The sequence below is a fragment of the Heptranchias perlo genome, chromosome 27 (assembly GCF_035084215.1).
Source record: "Heptranchias perlo isolate sHepPer1 chromosome 27, sHepPer1.hap1, whole genome shotgun sequence".
Classification (NCBI taxonomy): Eukaryota; Metazoa; Chordata; class Chondrichthyes; order Hexanchiformes; family Hexanchidae; genus Heptranchias; species Heptranchias perlo.
Window position 1 is genome coordinate 17447613 of NC_090351.1, and position 27531 is coordinate 17475143.

Here is a 27531-nt window from a genome sequence, read left to right on the forward strand (position 1 = left end):
ATATGGCTGGTCCAGTTAAGTTTCTGGTCAATGGTGGCCCCCAGGATGTTGATGGTGGGGGATTCGGCAATGGTAATGCCGTTGAATGTCAAGGGGAGGTGGTTAGACTCTCTCTTGTTGGAGATGGTCATTGCCTGGCACTTATCTGGCGCGAATGTTACTTGCCACTTATGAGCCCAAGCCTGGATGTTGTCCAGGTCTTGCTGCATGCGGGCTCGGACTGCTTCATTATTTGAGGGGTTGCAAATGGAACTGAACACTGTGCAATCATCAGCGAACATCCCCATTTCTGACCTTATGATGGAGGGAAGGTCATTGATGAAGCAGCTGAAGATGGTTGGGCCTAGGACACTGCCCTGAGGAACTCCTGCAGCAATGCCCAGGTGCTGAGATGATTGGCCTCCAACAACCACTACCATCTTCCTTTGTGCTAGGTATGACTCCAGCCACTGGAGAGTTTTCCCCGATTCCCATTGACTTCAATTTTACTAGGGCTCCTTGGTGCCACACTCGGTCAAATGCTGCCTTGATGTCAAGGGCAGTCACTCTCACCTCACCTCTGGAATTCAGCTCTTTTGTCCATGTTTGGACCAAGGCTGTAACGAGGTCTGGAGCCGAGTGGTCCTGGCAGAACCCAAACTGAGCATCGGTAAGCAGGTTATTGGTAAGTGCCGCATGATAGCACTGTCGACGACAACTTCCATCACTTTGCTGATGATTGAGAGTAGACTGATAGGACAAATCCAATCCGGCCAATTACCGCCCTGCTTTTTCTGGACAGGACATATTTGGGCAATTTTCCACATTGTCGGGTGGATGCCAGTGTTGTAGCTGTACTGGAACAGCTTGGCTAGAGGGGCAGCTAGTTCTGGAGCACAAGTCTTCAGCACTACAGCTGGGATGTTATCGGGGCCCATAGCCTTTGCTGTATCCTGTAAATCAGCCACTTTCTCTGGCTTACCTATCCATCATCATTTAAATGTGGTGGGACAATTAAGAGTTGGGCAGCTGAGTTGCCTGGTAGGTGGAGGAATGGATAGAAATTTTCCAGTGGTGCTCTAATGGTCAGAGATCTGGTGGAAGGCCTTTCCGCCCCATTTTTCTTCTTCCACTGATCTATCGCTCAATTCCAAGTTTTGGGCTCGAAGCCAGGCAATATGAATAAAGTGCCACCAGCTACAAAAGGATATTGTAGCTGCTAATTACTGCAACCTTGGCATGGGTTACATTACACCTAATATTGAGAACGCAATTCGCCCTCTTAAGTTGGCACCTGTACAAAGATGTCTTGCTTGCTGTGGTTCCTGCAATCAGAGGTAAATATTTAACAAAGATTCACTTATCATTCAAAAACAATATTTCTGCTGAATTCACAAAGCATTAAGTTTTGCCACAGAATTTTCCTTTCTTGCTGCCAAATCTTACTGGAGTCAATATTAGATGATGGATAAGCCGTGATTCATATTTAGTCCATCGGGACTTGTTTGGTTTATGAAAAATAGGAAAGACATTTGTAAACAATAATGGCACAGTAGGCAAATCAGGTTTATGTGATACTTAAGGGACATGTGGACGTGATTGCTCAGGACCAGAGCTGGTGAGCGTGCAGCTTGCTGGCTGTATGTTAATATCAAGGCCCGGCCCTGTTAATGGACCTGGCCTCCCACCATTGGGACTGGGCAGATGGCCCACCTGCTCGCTCTCTGGTAGTTAAAATCTCCTCTATTGATAGTCTCAAGGACTTTCATTTAATAATTCATTCCTAGCTCCAGATTCAATGGGCTTGGTGGACTGCAGATGTAACTGGACCAAAACGGTTTGTTCAGATCCAGTAATATTACTTCACCAGACTTTCCAGTCAGAAATCTTGTTCCTATCAAACACAAAAATATCAAACACCAACTTACAATTAAATTAAGTCAATGAACCAGCAAAACTCCTTCATTTAAAATAGCTTTTATTTAGAAAGAAATTGATATATTGTACTAAAACATGAGAAATATAAGGGATCTAACTGTACATGATCTCGAATATTCTGTGGTTATACAATCTCAGACAAAACAAAAATTTTCCATGTCAGATTTTCTTAATATCAGCAGACAGATTGCTTCGTAGCTGGTGTATTGGTTTTCAGCCACTCAAGCCCCACCTTCTAGAATTTCTTCCCTAAACCCCTCTGGCTCTCCATCTCCCCCTCCTCCTTTAAGGCCCTCCTTAAAACCCACCTCTTTAACCAAGCTTTTGATCACGCTTCCTAATATGGCCTTCTTTGGCTCAACATTTTTTTGATTGCGCCTCTGTGAAACGTCTTGGATGTTTTTCTACATTAAAGACACTATATAAATGCAAGTTGTTGTTGTAATACTTCGTAATATCGTAGATGCAATTAACTGGCCCCGACAACTTTCTTTCACTTTCTCCAATTTCTCTGTACTCTCTCTGCTTCTATTTTATTCATTATTTAGTCTTTTTTCCTTGGTCTACACCACTTTATTATCTTCTCCACTTTGTTTTTCCATACTCTCTATACCTTTTCCCATTTGTCTGACTTTCAGTGTCATCTATATGTCTGCCCTGCTTGCCTATCCTCCCCTAGAAATTAGTGCAACTAGAGGTGTAACATATTCCTGTTCCTCCCCTAGTTGTACTAATTTCTAGCACCATATGTCAGTTATGCAATATGGTCAACTCATCACATATGCAATGGCATGACATGCTCATCACATGACATGAGGTTGGACATGTCAACAAATTAAGATTGGATTCAAGGGTTTAGAGAGGAAAATTAATGATTACGAGGCCTTTTAATAGTTCATGGGGCATTGCATTAGTATTGCAAAACCAGCCTGCAGTAAAGGTGCAGCCACCATAGCATGAGACCACAACAAAACCACATTTGTTTTGAACAGCTTTCCAAAATAATATTTTCTCCAAGCCATGGAAACTGTTTTGGTCTAGCCTGTTAATGGTGGATGATGAGAAATTATACAGGACGTGTCAATGACACCAAGTGAAACATAGTAAAGCAACTACTTAACAGACTCTGAACTGGTTGGAGGGCAAAAGTTTTAAAATGAACAAAGAATGACTTCAGCAAGTTAATAGGATATCTCCACCTAAGTGTTAGTTATGATACAGAAGTATCAGGGGTGCAAATACAGCTCTAATACTAACCAGTATCAATGGGAATAACACTCAAAGCCTTAATTTTGATTTATAAATGTCCTGCATGATACGAGCTAGTACTTTTTAAATTGTTGGCCGAAAAGTTCCCCATAAAGTCTGATTTTACGAAGCAAAAAGCTGATATTGAGCAAATACAAATCTATAAACAAAAGGATAAAGTGAGAATTCCCAAACTCCTTTTCTTTATAAAACTAAGCAGCAAGCAACCTTTACATAACATTTTGAACCTTCTCCATATACATCTCCCATAACCACACACAAAAGCAATAAGCATTTAATGTAATGAACAAAGAACATTTTGAGGAATTTGTGGATGTTTTTGAAGTACATAATTGAAAAGGAATTGTACATTACAAAGTTGGAGAGTGAACATTGTAAAGTTGTGCAAAATTCAAGATTATATGTTATGGTTATCTATTCCAAAGTAAACTTATCCAAGTTTAACTGGAAGTAAAGCTTTACTGTTAAAGCTAAGTATTACATATACTGCGTATCAGATCAGATATGTGTCAAAGTAGAATGTATAGAATGTTTTTGCTGATTCTAAAGCATTTTGTTTAAAATCTGCCCCTGTTCAGATCCTTCAGATAAGGGCACATTCCAACTGTATTTCTGTAAAGAAAGACGATACAATTGGAATGGCACACCTATTGCCTGAAGGAGCAGACTTAAATCAGTAACAGTCCAAAAGGTTTGTTTGCGGCACACAATATTTAAGCATGCTAGATTAACCAAATACTTTCATGCAACTGTAAAGACGGAGAGGCAATTAATCAGAACTAGAGTTAGGCTTTCTTTTTACTCTGAAGAAAATCTGATCTACGATTTTAAAAAGTTAACAGACAGGGTTATGATCAGTGATTGAATTAGCTGTTTTAAATCAGTCAATAAAATTCTAAACTGTTAGAATGGAGCCCAATATTCATCGTTGGCTCAGAGGTCAACTCAGCAAACCGCAAGTCAATGGCACTGATAGTACCCCACCCAGTAATGGTCTGTCTGCTTCTGTTTGCTCCTGCTTAAGCTCTTGTAGTACAAGATTCTCGTTACTGTAAAATTGTGTATAAAATTTTCTCCAAGCTTCTTCTCCCTATTATTGCTGAACCATTTTTGTGTGATACATACTTAACATAGCAATCCCACAGAACCAAAAAATGTTACGGGCATTAGGAGAGGTACAGACCTAATAGATGTAAATTCCCAACACCATGTTGCAAAACAAAAAAGACAGTAGGGATTAACGGCAGCTACTCGGACTGGCAAAAGGTGGGAAGTGGTGTTCCACAGGGATCGGTGCTGAGACCACTGTTGTTCGCAATTTACATTAACGATTTGGACTCTGGAATCGGGTGTACAATTAAAAAATTTGGGGATGACACCAAATTGGGGGGGGTGGTGGGTGTAGTTAATACAAAGAATGCGACAATATACAAAAAGACTTGTAGAATGGGCGTGTAATTGGAAAATTAATTACAATATAGATAAGTATGAGGTAGTGCATTTTGGTAGGAAGAATAAGGAGACCACATACTGCCTAGATAATAAGTCTAAATGGGGTAGAGGAGCAAAGGGGTACAGAAATGAAATCACTAAAAGTAGTGACGCTAAAAAAGGCAAACCAAGCATTGGGTTCATTTCTAGAGGGATAGAATTGAAAAACAGAAAAGTTATGTTAAATTTGTATAGAACTTTAGTTAGACCACACTTGGAAAATTGTGCACAGTTCTGGTCTCCATATTATAAAAAGGATATAGAGGCACTGGAGAAGGTGCAAAAAAGATTCACAAGGATGATACCAGAACTGAGAGGATATACTTATCAGTATCAGGAAAAGCTGAACAGGCAAGGGCTCTTTTCTCTAGAAAAGAGAAGGCCGAGGAGTGACCTGATAGAGGTCTTTAAGATGATGAATGGGTTATCAGAGTAAATGTTTCCACTTGTGGGGAATCCAAAACTAGAAGTTATAAATATAAGATAGTCACTAATAAATCCAATAGGGAATTGTAGTTGATGCAAATAACATTTAAGGAGAAGCTAGATAAGCACATGAGGGAGAAAGGAATAGAAGGGTTTGCTGGTAGAGTTAGATGAAGCAGGGAGGGAGGAGGCTTGTGTGGAACATAAACGCCAGCATCGACCAGTTGGGCCGAATGGCCTGTTTCTGTGCTGTGGACTCGATGTAACTTGATGTTAACAAAAGCATTTTAAGCATTGGCTTATTCCAAAGAAAGGAACAAAGAAAGCATTATAATGTACTTTTGTGTACAGTCCAGGTGTGCAAACAGCGCAATGCACATGCTTATCGAGAGTACACAACAAATCAAAGAGGGTTAATTAAACAATGAAAATTCTGCTTTGTCATTTGATACTTTGTATTATGACTAAATCTGCTCATCCCTACACAGTAAATCATGGCATTTGTGCTGCCCTATTCATCTTCATGTTCATTATTACAGCATTCTTAAGGAATGTTCCCAGAGACAAATATTAAAATGTTGAGGAATTGTTGCACATTAGAAGGATTTTTTTTTAAGAACAGATTTGCGTATTCATTTTAAAGGACTGGAGATTTGAAGTCCTCTCTGGCACATATCTAAATATAACAGTTATTTTTTTTATTTACTCCAAAAGTATTATACTGAAATAATGTGACATTATCTGAAGTTCTTTATTACACATTTTTTCAAAATGTTGACATAAGCATCCAATATCTTCCACAGAACACTTCAACCTGTTAGCCACCTTGATGTTTGTCATGTTTATTTCAACTTGACCGAAGAAATCCAATACACATGTTGACAATTCAGGGTGAGGCATTCTGCTTAATGAAAATTTTGCTACATTTACTTATCAATGTACATTGTGAACTGTAAGCCTGCAAAACTTAATTTTTCAAACTAAAGCAAAAGTTAAAATAAAAAATTGCTATCAATTTTAATTTCACCACCCACATCCTCCACTAGATTCACCTGTGGATCAACATACACATTTTCTGCATTAGTTCAATGTAATAGTTTTGTTGAAGTGATCTTCAGTCATTAATGATGAAGCGAATCCACCTAGAAAATAAAGTTGATTCTTTTAATTACAGTGGATTAATTTTAGGTGATCAGATTTGACTTTAACAATATATAAATTATGTTTATTTACAAATACAATTCACATTAAAATGTAGTACATGTTTGTATGTTCAACAGCAAAATTTCTGGTAGATTAGAGCTATGTTACTGTCACTCCAGTTTTAAATGTTAAGTGAAGTTGTGAAAAGGTAAAAGATGTATTTCAAGAACATCAAATAAATCAAACTGAGAGGAAGTGTTTCAGAAATGTTCCACGAAATAATAGCTAAATTGTATTGCCACAAGGAATACCAAAAAGGCATAAGAAGGTACTAGGAGCTTTAAGGCATGCCCAGATCAAAAAAAAATTACAACTATCAATCGCAGGCTGCAAGAAATTAATTGAGGTAAGTTTCAGATTTGTAGTAGTAATGCAATGCTAAAAAAGTGAATGAATCTGGGTCTACTCAGAAAAGTAGTAAAACATACAAATAAGGAGAGAGAACAAACATGTTTAGAATAATTGTGCATTTTTCATTTGAATTAAAAAGAAACACCTCCCCGCTGCTGTCTGAGAATTGAACTGTTATTGAGTTGAAAGGCACTTAGCAAATGCCACAATTTTGCACTTGTAAAGCTATATAGTCATGTCAGCTTGGCTCAGTAGGTAGCACACTGAGGAAGTGCTGCATTATCAGAGGTGCCCATGACAAAACTTTGGTATTTTTGTCTCTCTAGTTTAGTTTCGTGGCTGTTCCTTTAAATTCAGTCATAATACATAAAAGGCAGCTAAAGTCAGAATTGTGTATCAAGCGTAACTTGATACAATGTTGCAAGTTTAATCAGGAATAGACTGGAGAGGGGAATAATTCACACTTAAACGATGCTGTGTGATTGATCCAGGCCGTATATGATTGAAAATTCCTTTTTAAATTTGAGTGGTCAGATATTCATTATTCAGGAAGTCCCAGTAACTCTTTTCTGGGATATAAAAAGCTGTTCTGTTTGAATCTAAGGGTTTAATTTTAAGCTAACTCACCCGCCAGGAAACTGACAGGAGCAGGTCAAACACCTCGTGCGATTTTATTCTACAATGACTTCACTGGAGAATAAAAGGCACGTTAGCTTAAAATTACACCCTAAGAGTCAGTTTCAAAATCTTTGAGAGTCAATTTGGAATGTCACTGGGAGAATGGAGTGGCCAGCCCTGGAGGAGAGACAAAAAAATGGTTTGAAACTTCCAAATAGTTTCTTGGTCCCCAAAATGTAACAACGGGCCTGTATTCTCTAGAGTTTAGAAGAATGAGGGGATCTTATTGAAATGTATAAAATTTTGACAGGGCTAGACAGACTGGATGCAGGGAGGATGATTCCCTTGGCTGGGGGGTCTAGAACGAGGGGTCACAGTCTCAGGATACAGGGTAGGACATTTAGGACTGAGATGAGGAGAAATTTCTTCACTCAGAGGGTAGTGGACCTGTGGAATTCTCTACCACAGAAGGCTGTTGAGGCCAAGTTACTGAATATATTTAAGGGGATAGATAGATTTCTAGACACAAAAGGCATCAAGGGGTATGGGAGTGAGCAGGAATATGGTATTGAGATAGAGGATCAACCACGATCATATTGATTGGCGGAGCAGGCTCGAAGGGCCGAATGGCCTACTCCTGCTTCTATTTTCTATGTTTCTAAGTCCCTCAGTCATTCCACTGAATTCCTGTCATAATTCTGGGAGAACAGCTTGGGGAAAAGGCTGGGACCTGGATATGTCGAGTTTTAACATTAGGTGGGAAATCCCAGTGGAGCCTTACATTACAGACTTTGGGACTTTCTGCTTCTCAGCCCATAAGGGTCCAGATAGGAGTTAGAGCTACATTTAAATTTATTTAAATAGCACTGCGTACTCATAAAAGTTTTAAAAGAAAGATGCTCTAAGGCGATAGGGAGTGAAGATGCTGTTTCTCTATAGGCTGTTAATAATAAGCAAATCATCAGCCTGTCTTGGAAGTCAAAAAACACGTCACACCCTTTCTGACTGGGAACAAAGGGAGAGAAGACAGTCAGACCCAACAAAGGCTGAGACTAAGTGGTTAGAAATATCATCTTGTTTTAAAGAGGGGAATGATATGGATATTTTTATCTGACATTTGAATTGCTAGCTGGTAACCACCATTAGCTGGAGAAACAGTTAACCAGCTATAGGACATGTGGCAGATGTGGCTGGAAAGTGAAGCCGTGACAGACTAAGAAGACCTTTGCCATTTAATACTGAGGGACAGATTTTGGTAAAAAAGGTCCAAATGGTTTAAGAATTTGGTTACTTGATCAGGAGTATAAAAACTCTCAAGCAGTTAGGCATACTTGCTGATCATTTTATGGCCTCACAAGCACTGGTAAGCCATTGCTTGGTGAGAGGATTTTTACTCCGAGCTGTGAAGAGAACCGGGTGGGGGAGCATTTCCGGACAGGGAACCCGTAAGTATGGGTTTCCCGGATGTCTGTAAAATTTTGACGTAAGGACAGATTGACAGTCTGGCTGTCTGTCGGATGGGAAAGCAGCCAGAGAGCGAGTGCCAGCAGGTAAGTCTGACATCAGGGGCTTGGGGGGGGTGTCAGTCATCGGGGGGAGGGGTGTCGGTCATCGTGGAGATCGGAGACATTGTGTGGGGGTCGGTCGTGGGGGGAGGTTCGGAGACATCGGGATCAGCGATCATCAGGGGTCGGCGGTCATCGGAGTGGCGCTCATGGGGAGGTCTCTCATCAGGGCCACTGATCATCGGGGGAGTCGGTCATTGGGGGCTTCAGACTGGGGGGGGGGGCGGTCCGGACATCGGGGGGCGGTCCGGACATCGGGGGGCGGTCCGGACATCGGGGGGCGGTCCGGACATCGGGGGGCGGTCCGGACATCGGGGGGCGGATCGGACATCGGGGGGCGGATCGGACATCGGGGGGCGGATCGACCGATCATGTATGTTGGATCGCAGCAGGCAAGCTTGTTGGGCCTGGAGGAAACACTCCTGCTCCTCCTGGCCCACAAGCTGTGCAATAAAGACAATTACCTGTTGATCCAGGCCTTCTCGCCTTGTCTTACGTGACTGGAATCCCGGCCCCCAGGAGTTAAAAATAAAAATACTACTAAAATGGAGGCTCGCAGGCTCCTTAAAACATTTACTGACCGACCCGCCTACTGAGAGTGGTTTGGTCGCCCCCCCCCAGACCCGCCTCCATTAAAACCGGAAGTGGCTGGGTTGGAGTCAGGTTTTACATTTTCACAATTTTTAACCTTCTCACCTGCCCCCAACCCACCTGTCCTTGGAGGTTAAAATTACCCCCCCAGGTGTGTCTCACGCGATCCCATGGCCAAACCAGTCAGAGATCTAAAGACTGTGAGGTCAAATGTTTTAAATGTGGTGAGTAGACAACAAAGTGAACCACTCCTGGTCTGTGACCAATCCAGTGATGGAAATTGGGAGGCCAAAGGAGCTCGTAACATATAAGATGGCCAGTTAAGCAGTGACCACTGATGTAGATGGGTTGACCCCACACTTTTATCAGGATACAGTGAATGGGATACATGTAAAGAGGATGTGAAACACTGGTTGCTGTTTCACAATAGTATATGGCGCCCAGGTGAAGAACCACATTATCTAAAAGGCAAGGTTCAGTGAATATGAATAACCACAGAAGTACCCACGGCCAGAGTTTGGCTGGAATATTTTGGTTATGCAATGGTTATGGAAGTGTGATTTTACTTGTGCATAGAGTTCAAAGTTTTAATAGGGGGTGGCATAGATACCAAGGGGGTTATAGATAAGCAGCTCAAGGATGAGGAGTTCAGTTCAATGCAGTGCAGGGCTGACCTTATTGGTCCAGTGCAGGCAGCTGCTGAAGTCAATAACCGATGTGCACAAGGTCTAGGGCTCCTCACACCTGAAAAAGCACAGAGGGCTAAGGCAAATTCAGGCGGAGGGCTTGGTGGGTCAGTGATTGGGGTGGTGGCAAGTGTCACTGCACATGATTCTAGGGTTTCATATCCCAGGCAGGCCTGGATAGTACAAACAGAGCAGGATTGTAGGAGGTAAGCTGGTCAACGATGCCCAATGGCCGAGGAAAGATAGACAGAAAACTTAGCGCTCACCTGACAAACCAAATTTAAAAAGGAACCATGTCCCAGGAGAGTGTGTTCAGTCCCACAGGAAACAGTGTTTGGGAAGTAGACTTCTATCACATCACGAGCAGGCGGGGCCCTTTTTAAAATATGTACACTGGGGGTCCCATGATGTCATTGGGCCCCGACTGCTATTTTAACTCTGGCCTGAGGTGGTAAGCCACTGTGGCTTTCCCGCCAGGTGAAGACAGCGAGAAGATTTGGCTCAAGCTTGGTAACAATCTAAATTCAATGTGTTCCAGCTCAATTGTGGCACTGAATGCCACAGGTTTACCTCAACTCCGATCAAGCCACTCAGGTTCTGACAAAGAACGTGCCTCTAATAAAAATGATTATTTTACCAAAACTACAATATATATTAGACCTACACCTGTAGCAAATCACACTCTGAAATCTAATTTTAAATCAGTGAAAACTTAAGGGCTTATTTCTACAGTTACCTTTAGAGTACCGTGGCATCATAAACATTTCAGTTAATGAACTTTTTGCTTTGGAGCCTCCCAGAATTGGGCTGAGCCAATTTGACAGCAGACAATGTCAGATTATTTACAAAGTCCTTCTTTGTATATCCTTCCTGTTAAAACACAGAAACGTATTGTTACATTGCTGCACCTTTGTTTAGAAGTATTTAGTTTTCATCGCTGTTAATCAAATCCTGTATCAGGAAGAGAAAAACTGGTATATTTACATTTTTTATCTTTTTGATGACAAAACCAACCAACCATTAGCTTTGCACCAGGAGCACCTGTGACCCAGTGCAGTCATGATCCATATCAACAGCAGGTCAAATTTTTAAGTCTCAGATTTTTGGCCTGCTCTTGTAGTACCTACATTTTTTTTTACTTTACTTGAAAATGCAGCCTGATGGTATATTCTGGACTACAGTAAAACATTTGAACTTAAGTCATTAATTCTACGGCTTAAAAACATCCTTATCAATCAAGCCTGCACTTTAGCCCAAAACATCACAAAAGAGGTAGAACTGGCACCCCTTTTGTACGACATTGCTCTAGCAGTCTAAAAGTTATTTTCTGAGTATGTGAACATGGATGCAAGTACTGTTACACTTGAGCTTTAGTGTCACCTTAACATTGTCAAATTCACAATGCAGCATGGAACGTTGAGTATAGATTTGATGACAATGTTTGGCTTTTCACTGTGCTAGCCAGAATGAAATCCCCACAAGGTAAAGTGCCTTTCAATGAATTAGTATTGTGTTGGCTCCAATCGAAAGCAGACTTAACACCCCAATAACCAATGTAAAATATGAAGCACATCACTGTGCTGCTGTTATACTCAATGGGCCGGATTTTGTTGTGAGGGGTGAATGAACGGTGGCAGCCGTTTGTTAGATTTGCAATTGCCCATAGACTTTCTATGAGCTTTTGCAGGGCAAGTTCCTGAAAATTAGAAATCAAAAAGCACGGCGCCCTCTACAGGGAACCTGGGACCTGTGTGAACAGGGCAAGCAACTGTGTATTTCCTTAACCAATCAGATTAAAGCATCGTATTTAATTTTTAAAAAAATGTCCAACGATAATTAAAATCTGAAGGAATGAGACTCCACACTTGTAAAAGTTAATTTTCAGTGCCAGAGAAGTTGTTTGGCAGTAATTAATTCTTACCATGCCGTTAAAAATGTACTTACACTTGAAATGACATTTGTAAACAATTTTACAACACCAATTGTAAACAATTTTACAACACCAAGTTATAGTCCAGCAATTTTATTTTAAATTCACAAGCTTTCGGAGATTTTCTCCTTCCTCAGGCAAATGTTTCAAGAGCTCCTTGAAGCCTACGCATTTATACATATTGAACAATACATGGTGTTTACAGACTGCCCCTGCAACTGCCCGTTGCCAAGGCAATCACCGTGTTCAGACAGAGAGGTGTCACCTGCAGAACCCCCGAATACACATTCAACAAAAAAACAAACAGGGAAAAAAAAAAGAGAAAAAAAAACACAGAGAGAGGCAGAAACATCCGGAAGGCAGAGAGAGCCAGCAAATGACCCATTATATTAAAAACAGATAACATTTCTCTCTGTGTTTTTTTTTCTCTGTTTTTTTTCCCTGTTTGTTTTTTTGTTGAATGTGTATTCGGGGGTTCTGCAGGTGACACCTCTCTGTCTGAACACGGTGATTGCCTTGGCAACGGGCAGTTGCAGGGGCAGTCTGTAAACACCATGTATTGTTCAATATGTATAAATGCGTAGGCTTCAAGGAGCTCTTGAAACATTTGCCTGAGGAAGGAGAAAATCTCCGAAAGCTTGTGAATTTAAAATAAAATTGCTGGACTATAACTTGGTGTTGTAAAATTGTTTACAATTGTCAACCCCAGTCCATCACCGGCATCTCCACATCATTACAACACCAAGTTATAGTCCAGCAATTTTATTTTAAATTCACAAGCTTTCGGAGGCTTCCTCCTTCCTCAGGTGAACGAAATGAAATCCTCGAAATGAAATCGCATTTATAATTCACAGAACAATGCTTGGTGATTACAGACAGTTTTTTCAACTGCCCGTTGCCAAGGCAATCAGTGTGCAGACAGACAGGTGTTACCTGCAAGGTCTCAGAATATACAAATCACCAAAAAAAACAACAAACAAAAAAAAAGAGATAGAGAGGTAGAAACATAGAAGAGACAGCAACTGACCCGTTATATTAAAAACAGATAACATTTGTTCGCTGGTGGGGTAACGTGTAGCGTGACATGAACCCAAGATCCCGGTTGAGGCCATCCTCATGGGTGCGGAACTTGGCTATCAATTTGCTGGACTATAACTTGGTGTTGTAAAATTGTTTACAATTGTCAACCCCAGTCCATCACCGGCATCTCCACATCTTGAAATGACATGACAACTTTTTTTGGTGAGTTTAGTCCGTATCCATCAGGTAACTACAGGTACTTCATGCCGTTCGATACATTTGAACGGGGAGTCATTTTCATGCAGCTTTAGGAGGAGCATTACATCTTGTACAACTACTCCTGGATTTCTGCGTTTAAATGCGCATGTGCAGCCACCGGAAGTCACTGTCCGATTTACACATGAATAACAGGAAGTGCTATTAGCCTCACAGTTAATTTTACAGCAAAATCCAGCCCAGTACCTCTCCTGGTTAACTCTGATGTCTTGTACTGAAGAGCTGAGCTCTAAAACTAGCTAAGCTGCCCCACTGCAGCTACAACACTGGCATCTACTCGAGAATGTAGAAAATTGTGCAACTATGTCCTGTCCACCAAAAGCAGGACAAATCCAACCCGAACAATTACCGCCCATCAGCCTACTCCCAATCATCAGCAAAATGGTGAAAGGGTTCATCAACATTGCTATCACGTGGCACTTACTCACCAATAAGCTGCTCGCCGATGCTGATGCTCAGTTTGGGTTCTGCCAGGACCACTTGGTTCCTGACCTCATTACAACCTTGATCTAAACATAGACACAGGATCTGAATTCCAGAGGTGAGGTGAGAATGACTGCCCTTGACATCATTCGATTGAGTGTGGTATCAAGGAACCCTAGTAAAACGGAGGCAAATGGGGATCAGGGGGAAAAGTCTCCAGTGGCTGGTGACAAAGGGAAATGTTTGTGGTTGTTGGAGGCCAATCATCTCAGCCCCAGAACATCGCTGCAGGGAGTTCCTCAGGGTAGCATCCTAGGCCCAACTATCTTCAGCTACTTCATCAATGAACGTTCTCCATCATAAGGTTAGAAGTGGGACTGTTGCTGATGATTGCACAGCGTTTCGCTCCATTTGAAATTCCTTAGATAATGAAGCAGTCCATGCCCACATGCAGCAAAATCTGAACAACTTCCAGGCTTGAATGATAAGTGGCAAGTAACATTTGCATCACTCAAGTGCCAGGCACTTACCCTGTTCAACAAGAGATAGCCTAACCATCTCCTCTTCACATTCAATGGTATTACCATCACCAAGTCCCCCACCATCAACATCTTTTGGGATACCATTCACCAGAAACTCAGCTGGACCAGCCACATAAATTCTATGACTACTAGAGAAGATCAGAGGCTGGGTATTCTGCAGCAAGTGGCTCACCTTCTGACTTCCCAAAGCTTCTCCATCACCTACAAGGCACAAATCAAGAGTGTGATGGAATATTCTCCACTTGCCTGGATGAATGCGTCTGTAGCAACACTCAAGAAGCTCAACACCATCCAGAATAAAGCAGTCCACTTGATCAGCACCTCATCCACTAACCTAAACATCTACTGCCTCCACCACCGGCGTACTGTGGCTGCAGTTTGTACCATCCTCAGGATGTACTGTGGAAACTTGACCAGGCTTCTTTGATAGCATAGGAACATAGGGACAGGAGTAGGCCATTCAACCCCTTGTGCCTGTACCACTATTGAATTAGATCATGGCTGATCTATACCTCAACTTTACTTACCCACCATTGATCCATATCCCTTGATACCCATAACTAACAAAAATCTATTAATTTCAGTCTTAGGACAACTCCCAAACTCACAATCTCCACCAGTTAAAAGGAAAAGGCCAGCAGGTGCATGTGAACATCATCATGTCCAAGTTCCCATCCAAGTCACGTATCATCCTGATCTGGACATATGTCGCTGGGTCAGAATTCTGGAGCTCCAGCTCCCTACCTGACAGCATTGTAGGAGCCCCTGCACCACATGGACTGGAGTGATTCCAGAAGAAGGCTCACCACCACACTCAATGGCAACTAGGATGTGCAATAAATGTTGGCTGTGCCAGACACCCACATCCCAGAGAATGAACTAAAAAAAAAACCACACCATAGACTTTTGCTTTCCTCTGAATTGGATGCTCTACCAAATACACCATGTATGTGTGTGTACATAGGCAACATGTCAGGACATTCAAAGTGAATTATCACATCATCTTGAAGGATAAGAATCAACTCAGAAATAAATCAAGCTACGTCTAAGGACTTATTACATACCCTCTTGAAGAAACTGTGCAAGTCTTTCTGTGCCCACAGTTCACACAGGAACAGACAAGCAGCTTTGCCAGCTGAGGGATAAGCACTACAAAAATGAGGAAGAAATAAATAAATATATAGTGGAGTTTAGATGTACATAATTCTGATCAAATACAACATACTAATACATAGACGAGGAGATTCTGCATGATTTTGCTCAGGTATCAGTGTAATCTGGGCGGAATCAAATGAAATAACTAAAGATTGTGGAATTTTAAACGTAAGTGAGCCACTTTATGCTGAAGTATCTGCGATCTTTTATACTGGTTCAAAGGTCTGTTCGTCTGAAGCAGTTCGTGCCCACAAAACTGCTACATCCTCAGGTTGGACTGGCGAGTTTGCGCCTGCTCGGGGGGTGTTCATCACATTACACCCAGATTCTGGTACCTGTGGTCACATGAATCCAGCATCAATCACCTGTACCTGCAGTGAGCTAAAGTCAATTGAAGCTTGACCCAGGTCTGTTTCTCCTGTTGCCGCTGCAATTACTTTAAATTAAGTTTGAATTATTCTAAATTCAGTCAATTACAGCAGAACAGGACATACCTGTATGACGTCAATTGACTGCTGGTCATACGTCTTATTTACCAAGGGCAGATCAAAGCAGTCAATTGAAGCCAATTAAAAAGTAAGACCAAGAGTATTAAACCGGTCAGTTGAAGAATGGCTCATTTCCTGGCAATCCCACTCCTCTTTATGATGCTGGAGAGTGTCCTGTTCCAGTCACGAATTGCTTAGGCTGCTTGATTGTGCTGACTCATGGGTGATTTTATGTTTGGGCTTATGTTAATGAGTTTGCGCGGAAACTTAAGTGTAACTTCACCTCGGCAAAACCAACGCAGTGTCCAGCACATTCTTGGTACATCTTGCCGATTGCGTCCCTAGCGGAAATTCCACGCCATAATATCTATTTACTTGCATTGTATTGAAATTCAGACTGAATCATACATGGGAATTTCCTTGGGGTTTCATTGTAAAAACATAGCAGGAAATATTTACTTTTAAGATTTTAAGTGCATTTTAATAAAATGGTAATTCCGTACGTTAATGAGAAGTTTACGGGGTAATTTTCCGAGCACATGTTGGTGGCTGGGAACTTCGCCCACTTGTAGCACACATCAGAAAATCGGAAGGTTCATTGGCTCTTGTTGAAATACATTACTGAAGCACTCGGCTTTTCTGTGTCTGACTACTCCCAAAAGATCTTTGCCAGACAGCGCCCGTTATAACCATCATCTCTTCACTGTAACGTACATAATAAACACAATGCCTGTTTGAACGGCTAAAAACTGAACATGATTACAAAAACTCGCTTTACTTAGATACCAATAGACTTGAATAAATATAATGCTGAAATTATTATTATTTTTGAGTCTTTTTTTAGTTCTTTTCGTGCAGTTGACCTCTGAAACATTGTTATGGCTAATGATCACTTCCTGGTCCTAAAAACTGTTCAGTTCTATTATTCCAACAAATAAAGCAATTTCATTTTGTAGAAGTTAAGTGTCTTTTGTAGACTACAGCCATATATAATTTGCAGTCCTTCAAATGCATAAGGCAGTGTACGTGACATTTTTTAAGAAAGTTGTGGGTTCAAGTGCCACTTTAGAAACTTGAGCACATTTAGGCTGACACTTCAGTGGAATACGGAGGGAGTGCTGTGTTGTCAGAGGGTGCCACATTGTTGGATGAAATTATGAACTGAGATCCTTTCTGTCCTCTCAGGCGGATGTAAAACAATCTCATGGCACTATCCGAAGAGCAGGGGAATTCTCCAGGTATCCTGGCCAACATTTACCCCTCAAACAACACCACCAAAAAAAGCTCAATTGGTCTATCATTTTACTGCTGTTTGGGGTCCTTATTATTCACAATTTCACGACTACATTTGCATGCAAAACAAGTGACTACACTTCATTGTCTATATAGTGCTTTAAGCCCGTTTGATTGGCACCCCATCCACCACCCTAAACATTCATTCCCTTCACCACCGGTGCACTGTCGCTGCATTGTGTACCATCCACAGGATGCACTGCAGCAACTCGCCAAGGCTTCTTCGACAGCACCTTCCAAACCCGCAACCTCTACCACCTAGAAGGACAAGGGCAGCAGGCACATGGGAACACCACCACCTGCATGTTCCCCTCCAAGTCACACACCATCCCGACTTGGAAATATATCGCCGTTCCTTCATCGTCGCTGGGTCAAAATCCTGGAACTCCCTTCCTAACAGCACTGTGGGAGAACCTTCACCATACGGACTGCAGCGGTTCAAGGAGGCGGCTCACCACCACCTTCTGAAGGGCAATTAGGGATGGGCAATAAATGCTGGCCTCGCCAGCGACGCCCACATCCCATGAACGAATAAAAAAAAAAGATATCCTGAGGATATGAAAGGATCTATATAAATGCAAGTTCTTTTCTTTCTCGGTTGTAAATGCTTTCATGGTCGCACAGAGGTCCATGTGACAATCTTCCCTGCACAATTCATAACCAGACTAATGAGTTTAAAGCTCAATTATTTAAATTTGAAGAAATGCTGACAAGTTGGCCTGGTTTTATAATCACAATTTGAAAATAATCATAATTATTACTATAGCAATACAATCACTAGCAAGTTCTATTCTGGAATAGGGGCAAAAAGCAGTTGGAAAAAGAAATTAAAAGTATAGGAAGCGAAAAAAAGAGAATGGATTAGACTTGGTGGAGAAAAACACTGACAGAGTTAAAAGAGCCAAATGGTCAGTTTCTGCATAGCAATGTTGATTTGAAATTTGTTTTGAATAATAAATCAACTTGTATTTTGCAAAATAAGGTTTTCAGTCAACTTCAGTAACAGAGGCCCTGAAGTGACGTTGTGGATACCAGTGTACAAATACTTAAAACGTTACATTTGAGGTTCTTTACTATTTTAGTCGAGGCATTAACCCGTTTATTGGTGCACTAACAGCTTCAAGTTATAATGGGACGATGAAGAGTTTAAAAAGCAGCTTGGTTGTTTTAACAGAAAAAATATCTGACAAAGATCGAACATTTACCTGGATTTACTGAGGGACATCAAGTTTCTCAACATAGAACCCTGTAGGGCTGTTTTTGCCATACTGGAATTACTGGGCATCAGATTTCGCATAACGTTACAGGCAGAGGCGATGGTGTCATCCGAAGTCTTAAAGTTACTGCCTCCGCTAGGAAGAAGCCGTGCTAACTCTGGCAATGTCTGAAAAGCTGACAGAGGGTTTAAAAATTGGTTAATCCTTTAGATCTTTTGACACTAATATTAAAATCACAATCTTGGGTCTCCCAACATCTGAACTTTGTGGTATTCTACCTCTTTTGTGTTAAATCCCCGTGCCCATGGTTTACAATTAAATGTATTTCTCATGAATGTAATCATGGATGGGGTTCTCCCACACTCCTGCTGTTACTTTGGTGGGAGACCAGCGGAACCTCCAGAGAAAGGGAATGGTCGTTTACGCTGTTTATTCTCAAGGACATTAACTAGGTCATCCTCTTATTGTACATAGGAACAGGAGTAGACCATTGAGCCCCTCGAGCCTGCTCTGCCATTCATTAAGATTATGGCTGATCTGTAGATCAATTCCATTTCCATGCCCTTGATCCATATCCTCTGATATTCTTACCTAACAAAAATCTATCAGTCTCAATATTGAAAGTTTCAATTGACCGCCAGCATCCACAGCCTTTTAGGATTGAAAGTTCCAGATTTCCACTGTCCTTTGTGTAAAAAAGTACTTCCTGCTTTCACTTTTGAATGGCCTAGCTCTAATTTTAAGATTGTGACCCCTGGTTCTGGATTCCTCCAACAGAGGAAATGGTTTCTCTGTATCCACCCTGACAAAACCCTTTATCATTTTAAACACCTCAATTAGTTCACCCTTCAATATTCTAAACTCAAGGGAATACAAGCCAATTTTATGCAACCTATCCTCTTAATTTAACCTTATAAGCACCAGTATCATTCAGCTGAATGTGCGCTGTAATAAATCCTTCTTGAGGTGCGGTGCCAAAAGCAGAATGCAATATTCTAGATGGTAGCTGATCAAGGCTCTGTACAACTGAAGCATAACTTCCTCCCCATTGCATTCCAGCCTCCTTGAGATAAGATTGTTAACCAATTCTGGTTTGTTACTCATCATTAAATCTAGTATGACCTGTTCCCTTGTCAGTTCTAAAACATACTGGGGTAGAAATTGGTAATCATTATGCCCATTTTCCTTGTTATTTAGACCTCATATAAATAACGTGTCATCTACATTATTTAGACGAGGCCTGAGGCCCAATTTTGAGCTGGCTTCGGGCCTCCGGTTAGTGAGCGCACGCGCTCACTCGCTATCTGCGCAGTGCCCAAACGTGGGCTCGTTGACGAATTTCATCTCCATTATTCCTGAAAACTGTCCTGGATACATTTTAGAAATTTGTAGCCTTTGCTACTTGAGCTGTTCTGCTTCTCCCAGTCCATGTGAAATTTCTCATTATAACCACATTGTTTTTGCTGTATGCTTCCCTGATCTCTGTATTTATACATCCCTCCACTACATCAGTACGATCAGAAAATCTATAGAAAACTCCCACCAGAGTCTTGATTCCTTTACTGTTCCTTAGTTCTTGCCATAATGTTTCCACTGCCTAAAAACCATGTTGAAATCCTTTCTTTCCTCTGCTGTGACTGCGTCTTTTATCATTATAGCTACTCCTCCTCCTTTCCCAATTTCCCTTTCTAAAGATCCTACAGCCTGGGATATTTGGCTCCCAGTCATGCCCGGCTTGTAAACAGGTTTCTGGAATGGAAACTGCATCATACCCTTTAAACTGAATTTGTGCTTCGAACTCATTTGTTTTATTACTTATGCTATGTGAATTTATTTACAGAACTCGTATTTGGGCAACAGTCACTTGATGGTATATTTCTCACACTTTTTGACTCATCACATTTTTTGTTGTTGATAGTCTGTAATTTAATATGTTCTTATTTTTCATCACTCCTGTTTTATTTTTAACAGGTATTATTACTTCCTGTGACCTTTTCTGTTCCCAGACTATTTATGTTATCTTTATCATTCTGACCTTTGCTCTTATCCCTTCTTTTTCGTATCTTTAGGTCACTTATTTTTCAAGTATGTAGCACGATTAGTACCAAGATTGAATAAAATAAAATATCATTTACAAATCATAAGCATTCAATTGGACAGCATAAACAATTATTTAGTTAATTATTTATCCAGGGACTAGAACAATACAATTGAAATTAGTAAGAACATTTTGGAGAGCAATGACTACATGCAAAATGGGAAGAAATTTCATAAAATCACATTAACATATTTCAATTTCTATTTATAGAAATAGATAAGACTGCTGGTATCATCTCTGGCTGAACACTGCTAGATTCCACAGTTTTGGTACAGTTAATTGAATATATAACCAATTGCCCTCTTTGGGAGAGTGTTATAAGCAAATGTCTCACCCAATTTTGGTTGGAGATTACTATGCCTTGACATGTTGCTCAGCAATGAGATTGCAGTTTTCTGTAAGTCCGAGTTGCTTGAACTGAGAAGGTTTGCCACCTGAGGAAGTGCCCTTTCTTTATCTACTATTGTTGAACTTATCAGGTATGATGACTTGAAAAAAAATCAAAAGGAATTATAAAGTTTCACAACTGTGCAAATAGGTTGAATATACATGTTGATCTTTTGCCCATGTTTGCCAATGATTTATGAAAGTGAAAATAAACTCCAAACTTTAAAAATTGATACTAATATAGGAAATGTGCTTGTTATTCTACTGCAGAAAAAATAGCATTAATGTAGTATGTAAATCATTTTTGCATCCAATGAATTGGCTGATTCTACCCAGTCTCATTTTGCACAGGATCCTTACAGTTAACATAGAGAGGACACCCAGACCAGGCTGGATTTGATTCCCGAGATGAACAGGCAGCACAATAGCCCAATGTACAACACAATCCCTTTTGTATGTTAAATAACAATGTTTTGGTAGTCCATCTGAAAAGAGCCCTTCCTCTTCCCTCCACCCAAAGTTTTTGTACCATTTTGTTGCTGGCAGTAAGGTTCTGCAGAGCTCCAGTGCAAGCTTCCAGTGTGGCAATGGACTTGGATTTACTCAAAAGAGCTGTGTACATTTTGATTGCTTTCGAATGAGAGAGGTTGTTAACACCTTTGGGACTGTTATCCTCTTGATAGAAAGCCATGTTAGTTAAATCTGTCTGTGGAAGGAAAAGAAAATACAATTATAAAAAGGTCCATACGAACATATAAGGGCCGTTTTCACTTTTGGCAAACTGGTGGTTGTGGATTGGCCGTCTGATCTTCAGTTCCATTAAAACCAATGGAAAGGAAATTCAGATGGGGCGTACAACAGGCAGCCAGTACACAACCATTAGTTTATTGCCTGCACCGAAAGTGAAAATCACCCCCTATTTTCTTTCTATTGTGAGGTAGCAATAGGTCAGGTATTTCTGCAAAAATATATGCAGTATTGGCATTGGGAAAGAGATTCAAACCTATCAATAATAAGAATGATACATGAAACAAAAATAAACTGTAATTAATGATTGGTTTTGGGTGAGTGATGTCAACAAAAAAGGGAGTTCCATGAATTGTGAAATTGTAATATTAAATCTTACAGCACCAGCAAGACATCTTACATTAAAAATCTTTCGTAACACAACACTGCTATCAATTTTTCCCATTATAAATTCTTGTGTCCACGTTGGTAATGGAAAATATGAAAACTTGTCATCCTGCAATTAATGCCTCCTGCCAGGGAACGTGCTGCAGAGTTGCCACTAGCAGGAGGGTGTAATTAAAATGTGACAAGTTTATATAGGCAGCTTCCATTATAAATATAAACATAAGAATTTATAATGGGACTATAAAAGGACAGAATTTATGACTTGAAAATGGGTTCTGAATTATGTGTCTGCGTGCCCTGCTCCAATTATCTCCCTCCTGCCTCTCTAATCACGCTCCAATGGAAGACAACACTTGGTCTTGACTCATGGGAGATAAACTAGTTTATTTTTAAAGTTTCACTGTGCATATTCAAATGCTGAAATAAACTTTAATACAATAACAAAACTACAAAAGGTTAGGAACGACTTTATTACTGTAAAATTAACTCTATTCTACGACCATGGCTTCCCTTGTCCCCTAATATCTCTTCTTTCCAAGTCTCTTTCTCTCTTTATACTATTCAAAATGTACTAGCTTTCTAATGTACTCTGAACTAAAACATTTTTCAAAGGCTCCCAGCTCAAAAAGATGTCTTCTGATTGGCTGAAAGTCATTTCCAAAGACCAGTTTATCAGCCAATTGAGAGCTAGAAGTATAAAGGTTGGTGCGATCATAGACCTTTTGATACATTTTTAAATGTCCAGTCAAGAGTTGCTACCTGCTTCATTTGTGAAGATGGTAGTCCCATTGAAGTAACTCATCTAAAAATTAATGCGTGCAGTATGTGAAAAAAGGGACTGAACCCCCTTGCACACTCTGAACAGAACTTCTGCCTCTCTCCTCCTGTGTCAATTTCTAAGACTACAGGGACAGCCTCAAACCTTAAAAAATTCAAAGAGTCAATAGATCCCTTTTTAAACTCAGTGTTCAGATTCCTAAATCTATTCATAGGCTTGCTTTCCGTAACAATGGTACCCCTGTTTTGTATGGAGTATTTCATTCTGTGATATAATAAACTGAACAAATCACACGCGGACCAGAGCTGAGATTCAACTGTCAGCAACATCAGTAAAGCTCTCCGTTGAGAACAAAAAAAACAATCTAATTGTTATCATACACAATTCTAAACTTTTGACTATTAGAATTTTAACAAGGGGTCCATTTTTGGAAGAATTTAAATACTATTAGTAATTTAGGTTGGGTACTCAATAACTTAAATGGAATTCTGGCATGGAACTTTTTTAGTATCAGGAATTCCTAATTGAATGATAATTCTTTTCACAAATAATCATGCAATTACTATGATTCCAAATTCAATTGTAATAGTTTTCTCAAAAAAAGAGAAAACCAAATTAATTTATAACCAAAATTTTCCAAAGTTCCACCCATATCTACTGTGATTCCTATCACGAGTTTTTCCTCATCACTGACTACTTGTGGTTTAATTCTATCCCCAGATTGAACCCAATATTAATAAATGGATCATGCATACTCAAAAACTATTGTCCCAGATTAGCCCATCATTATGTTTGCTCCCCTTAGACAGTGTTGGTGGGTGGGACAATGGCTCTGCAGTGTGTTCTTGAAATGGGGGTTATAAACGTCCATCTATTTGCCAATGTCTTGTCAATTCAAATACAATGGGCGCTAAATTAGGCCGTGTAGCGCCGCTTGTTTCGGCGCTACGTGGCATCTCGGACATCTAAGATGACATCCAAGATCTTGGATGCGCACGCATGTTTCCAGCATGACGTGCGCCAGACGCCATCTTGTTATAGGAGTTAGCGTAGGAGCAGATAATGCACGCTGGAATCATGTAAAGTCGGGAGAAAATGGCTTCAATCAGTGTGCAACGCTGATTTAAAGTGATAGACACCATTTTGGGACTTAATGCTCAACTCAAAGTCTTAACCTTGACCATCTGAATGTGTCTTAAGAGTGCCTGGAGGATCCCCCACCGGCGCTATTTAAAGGGACCATGCAGGTTTTACAGGTTAGTGGTAGGATTACTGCTTCTGGCTATCGAGACATTTGTATTTGTTTTTGGAGGTCTCCTCAACTCAAATACTAGGATGCGGGGACATAGTCTAACATTTAGAGCCAGGACGTGCAGGAGTGAAGTTAGAAAATGCTTCTACATGCAAAGGATGGGAGACATTTGGAACACTCTTCTGCAGACAGCAGTTGATGCTAGCTTACTTGTGAATGTTAAATCTGAGATTGATAGATTTCTGTAAACCAAGGGTATTAAGGAATATGGGGCTAAGGTGGGTATATGGAGTTAGGTCACAGGTCCACCATGATCTCACTGAATGGTGGAACAGGCTCGAGGGGCTAAATGCCACTGTCACTTGCTGCCTCCTGATATGCGCCACCTTTTCCTACAAGAAAGCAGGACGTGTGTCTGGGTGATGTGCCTGTCATGGTTGAATAGCTGCCAGTGTGTATGGCCTGTGAGTTGTGGGCGGGTGGCTTGAAATAGTGATAATGTGTAAGGGTGAGAGAAAGCATCTGGTTGGAAGGGTTGAGTACTGATGGAAAGAGTTTGTTGGTATGTGGGTGATGGGGGGTGTAGTGTGTGGTGCAGTTGGTAGAAGATGCCACTTGACAGTTGACCTCACTCACCTTGACCACTCATGTCAAAGCACTGAACTTCTTCCTGCACTGCATCCATGTTCATGATGCTGTGCGCCTGGCATTGTCCCCCGCTGCCTTTTGGATATATGTCTAGAGGGCCTCTTGCAGCCCCCCCCCACCCCCACCCCTGTGAATATAAGATGTCCCTCCTTCTGTCCATCTCTTGCACCAAGGTCTCTAGTGCATCAGCAGAGAACCTTGGTGCAGACACTCTCTCAGGCCTGGTACCAACTCAGATCGGCAGATTGGCGAGGTCTGGAGTGCAGATTGGAGGATGTGGGAATTAGTAGTGCACAACCTTTATTCAATGTTTTAACATAACTCATCAATGTGTGAACATAGGGATGGGACCTGATCTGTCTTTCACGTGTGCGATGTCTGATCTCTGTTCAGACTCTGTGCAGACAGTAGACTATTATTTCAGCAAATAACAGGTACCAGCTACCTTTAAGAGATTTCTAAGAAACATCCTCCCTTTAAGAGATTGCGCTCCCTCTGGTGGTGAAAAGTGCAAATTGCATTGATTCCACATGCAAGACCTGGAATGGAACGCTGACTGCAGTTAAATCCTCTGGTGGGCTGAAACTTGTATCCTGCCTGCGCAGGGGCCATTGGGCGTGGGGTAATAGCACATCACGCTACCAACGCCCAAAAACGGCCCCTATCCAATTTTTCCCCCAATGGATCCTCCACTGTAGCCATAACAGAGGGGACTTTTGGTGGATAATCTACAGTCCTGAAATTGCAGTCTTAATGCACAGTAATACCCTAGTTATCAGAATAAAGACAGGTACAATAGAAATATAAATAATACCAGCTGACTAGTTTTTCTCTGGCTGTGGAGCTTATTTGTGTCAGACATGAGGAAAGTTGTTTTAGTGGGTTGTGCAATGAAGGCACATGTCACTTAAGGCTCTGTCCTGTGAACCTTCTGGCAGATAAACAAAGGAGGTTCTACTATGTAGTCATATTTTCCCAACAGCAAGAAGTTGCCACTTTAAAAGAAAACTCTACATTAAAGGAAGTTATTTTCATTAGGAATTCACTTTTCATGATTAGTACATGGGGTAAATTAAAGCCACAACAAATAGCGTCTTGGTGGAGCAACCTGTAAAGCATTCAACTACCATTTCTTTTAAAACCATAGTAAGTGCCACTGGGAAAGTAGTCGGTGGCAGTCTGTGTTACTGAATATTGCTTCTCTTCACTTTTAACAATGACATTTTAGTGTTCAATATTGCATAGATTAGGCTTGTATTCCCTTGAATATAGAAGATTAAGGGGTGATCTAATTGAGGTGTTTAAGATGATTAAAGGATTTGATAGGTTGATAGAGAGAAACAATTTCCTCTGGGGGAGGAGTCCAGAACAAGGGGGCATAACCTTAAAATTAGAATTATGCCGTTCAGGGGTGATGTCATGAAATACTTTTTCACACAAAGGATAGTGGAAATCCAGAACTCTCTCCCCCAAAAAGATGTTGAGGCTAGGTCAAGTAAAAAATTTAAAACTGTGATTGATAGATTTTTTGTTAGGTAAGCATATTAAGAGATTTGGAACCAACACAGGTAAATGCTGTTAAGATATGATCTTAATGAATGGTGGAACAGGCTCGAGGGGCTGAATGGCCTATTCCTGTTCTTATGCTCCTAGTGTTTGGGGGAAACTTGTTAGAAGAAGAAAAATAAAATTGCTCCTATATGTTTATCTTGCTAAGGGTTCATATTACCATATTGAAAATGATTAGTGGAATTCAAAGATGGACAACTGGACTTATGACTTGAGGCCTCAAAGCAGATCAGAATTTATTGGAACATTGTGAAAGCGATGCAAACAGCATCTTTTCAAGGATAGAATTCACATGTATAGTCACCTCATCAAACTGATCACCTCCAGGGCTGAAACAGCCTATAGAGGACTTCTTTGTTGTTTTATTTCGGTTCTGCACATTTCCATCCTCATTAAAGTGGGTGAACGCAGTTGGCATTTCTGAATCCAAGTGGTACGAAAGGTTGTGTAAGATGCAGACACAGTTTTCAACAGACTGGCAGAAATAAAAGACGGCACAGCAGAGTTAATATAAACAGAAAGCACTATAAAAGGTAGCTATAATGTTTAACTAATAAATGAAATCTGAATATAAAGTACTATATTGCTGTGTTCCTCAAATTGTAGGGTATCTGAGACTGCAAGAACTAAGATAATTAACTGATTGAAAGTTCCATCAATAGCCAAGCCCCTAACCATAGCCCTGTAAGAGTCTGAGTCGTAATCATTGCACTGCATGATTGGCCCTAAAGTGATTCCCCTCCTAAGTAAATCTGCTCCTCCCCCTTGAGTTTAGAAGCTTATGGGGTGATTTAATTGAGGGGTTTAAATTGATAAAAGGATCCAATAGAGTAGATACAGAGAAGCTATTTCCTCTGGTGGAGGAATCTAGAACAATGGGGCACAATCTTAATATTAGAGCTAGGCCATTCAGGAGTGAAATTGGGAAGCACTTTTTCCACACGAAGGGTACTAGAAATGTGACATTCTCTACCCAAAAGGCTGTGGATGCTGGATCAATTGAAACTTTCAAGGCTAAGGGCAATAGATTTTGATTCAGTAAGGGTATCAAGGGATATGGCAGGTAAAGATCGAGGTACAAATCAGCCATGATCTAATTGAATAGCAGAACAGGCTGAGGGGTTAAATGGCCTACTCCTGTTCCTATGTTAGCTTTCAAGCAATATGGAAGTATTGCGTCAGCTAATATGATTGCATTTATTCA

At 40.8% G+C, this 27531-nt stretch overlaps 1 protein-coding gene across 2 annotated transcripts in view; it reads right to left on the reverse strand.

Moving 5' to 3' along the window:
• Positions 1–1940: 1940 nt before the first annotated feature.
• The window catches only part of LOC137344438 (plakophilin-1), a 69621-nt gene continuing 44030 nt past the window's right edge, over positions 1941–27531 (reverse strand). Inside the window, exons 8-14 of one of the 2 annotated variants that reach the window (XM_068007406.1) lie at positions 26632–26802; positions 21476–21652; positions 20894–21047; positions 18450–18636; positions 15373–15457; positions 10854–10987; positions 1941–6245 (exon numbers count right to left, since the gene is read on the reverse strand). In XM_068007406.1, coding sequence (XP_067863507.1) covers positions 10883–10987; positions 15373–15457; positions 18450–18636; positions 20894–21047; positions 21476–21652; positions 26632–26802 — 879 coding nt within the window. In that variant the 3' untranslated portion in view covers positions 1941–6245; positions 10854–10882. Of the gene's footprint in view, positions 6246–10853; positions 10988–15372; positions 15458–18449; positions 18637–20893; positions 21048–21475; positions 21653–26631; positions 26803–27531 lie in introns of those variants that run through there. The other variant, XM_068007407.1, reaches the window with a different exon arrangement.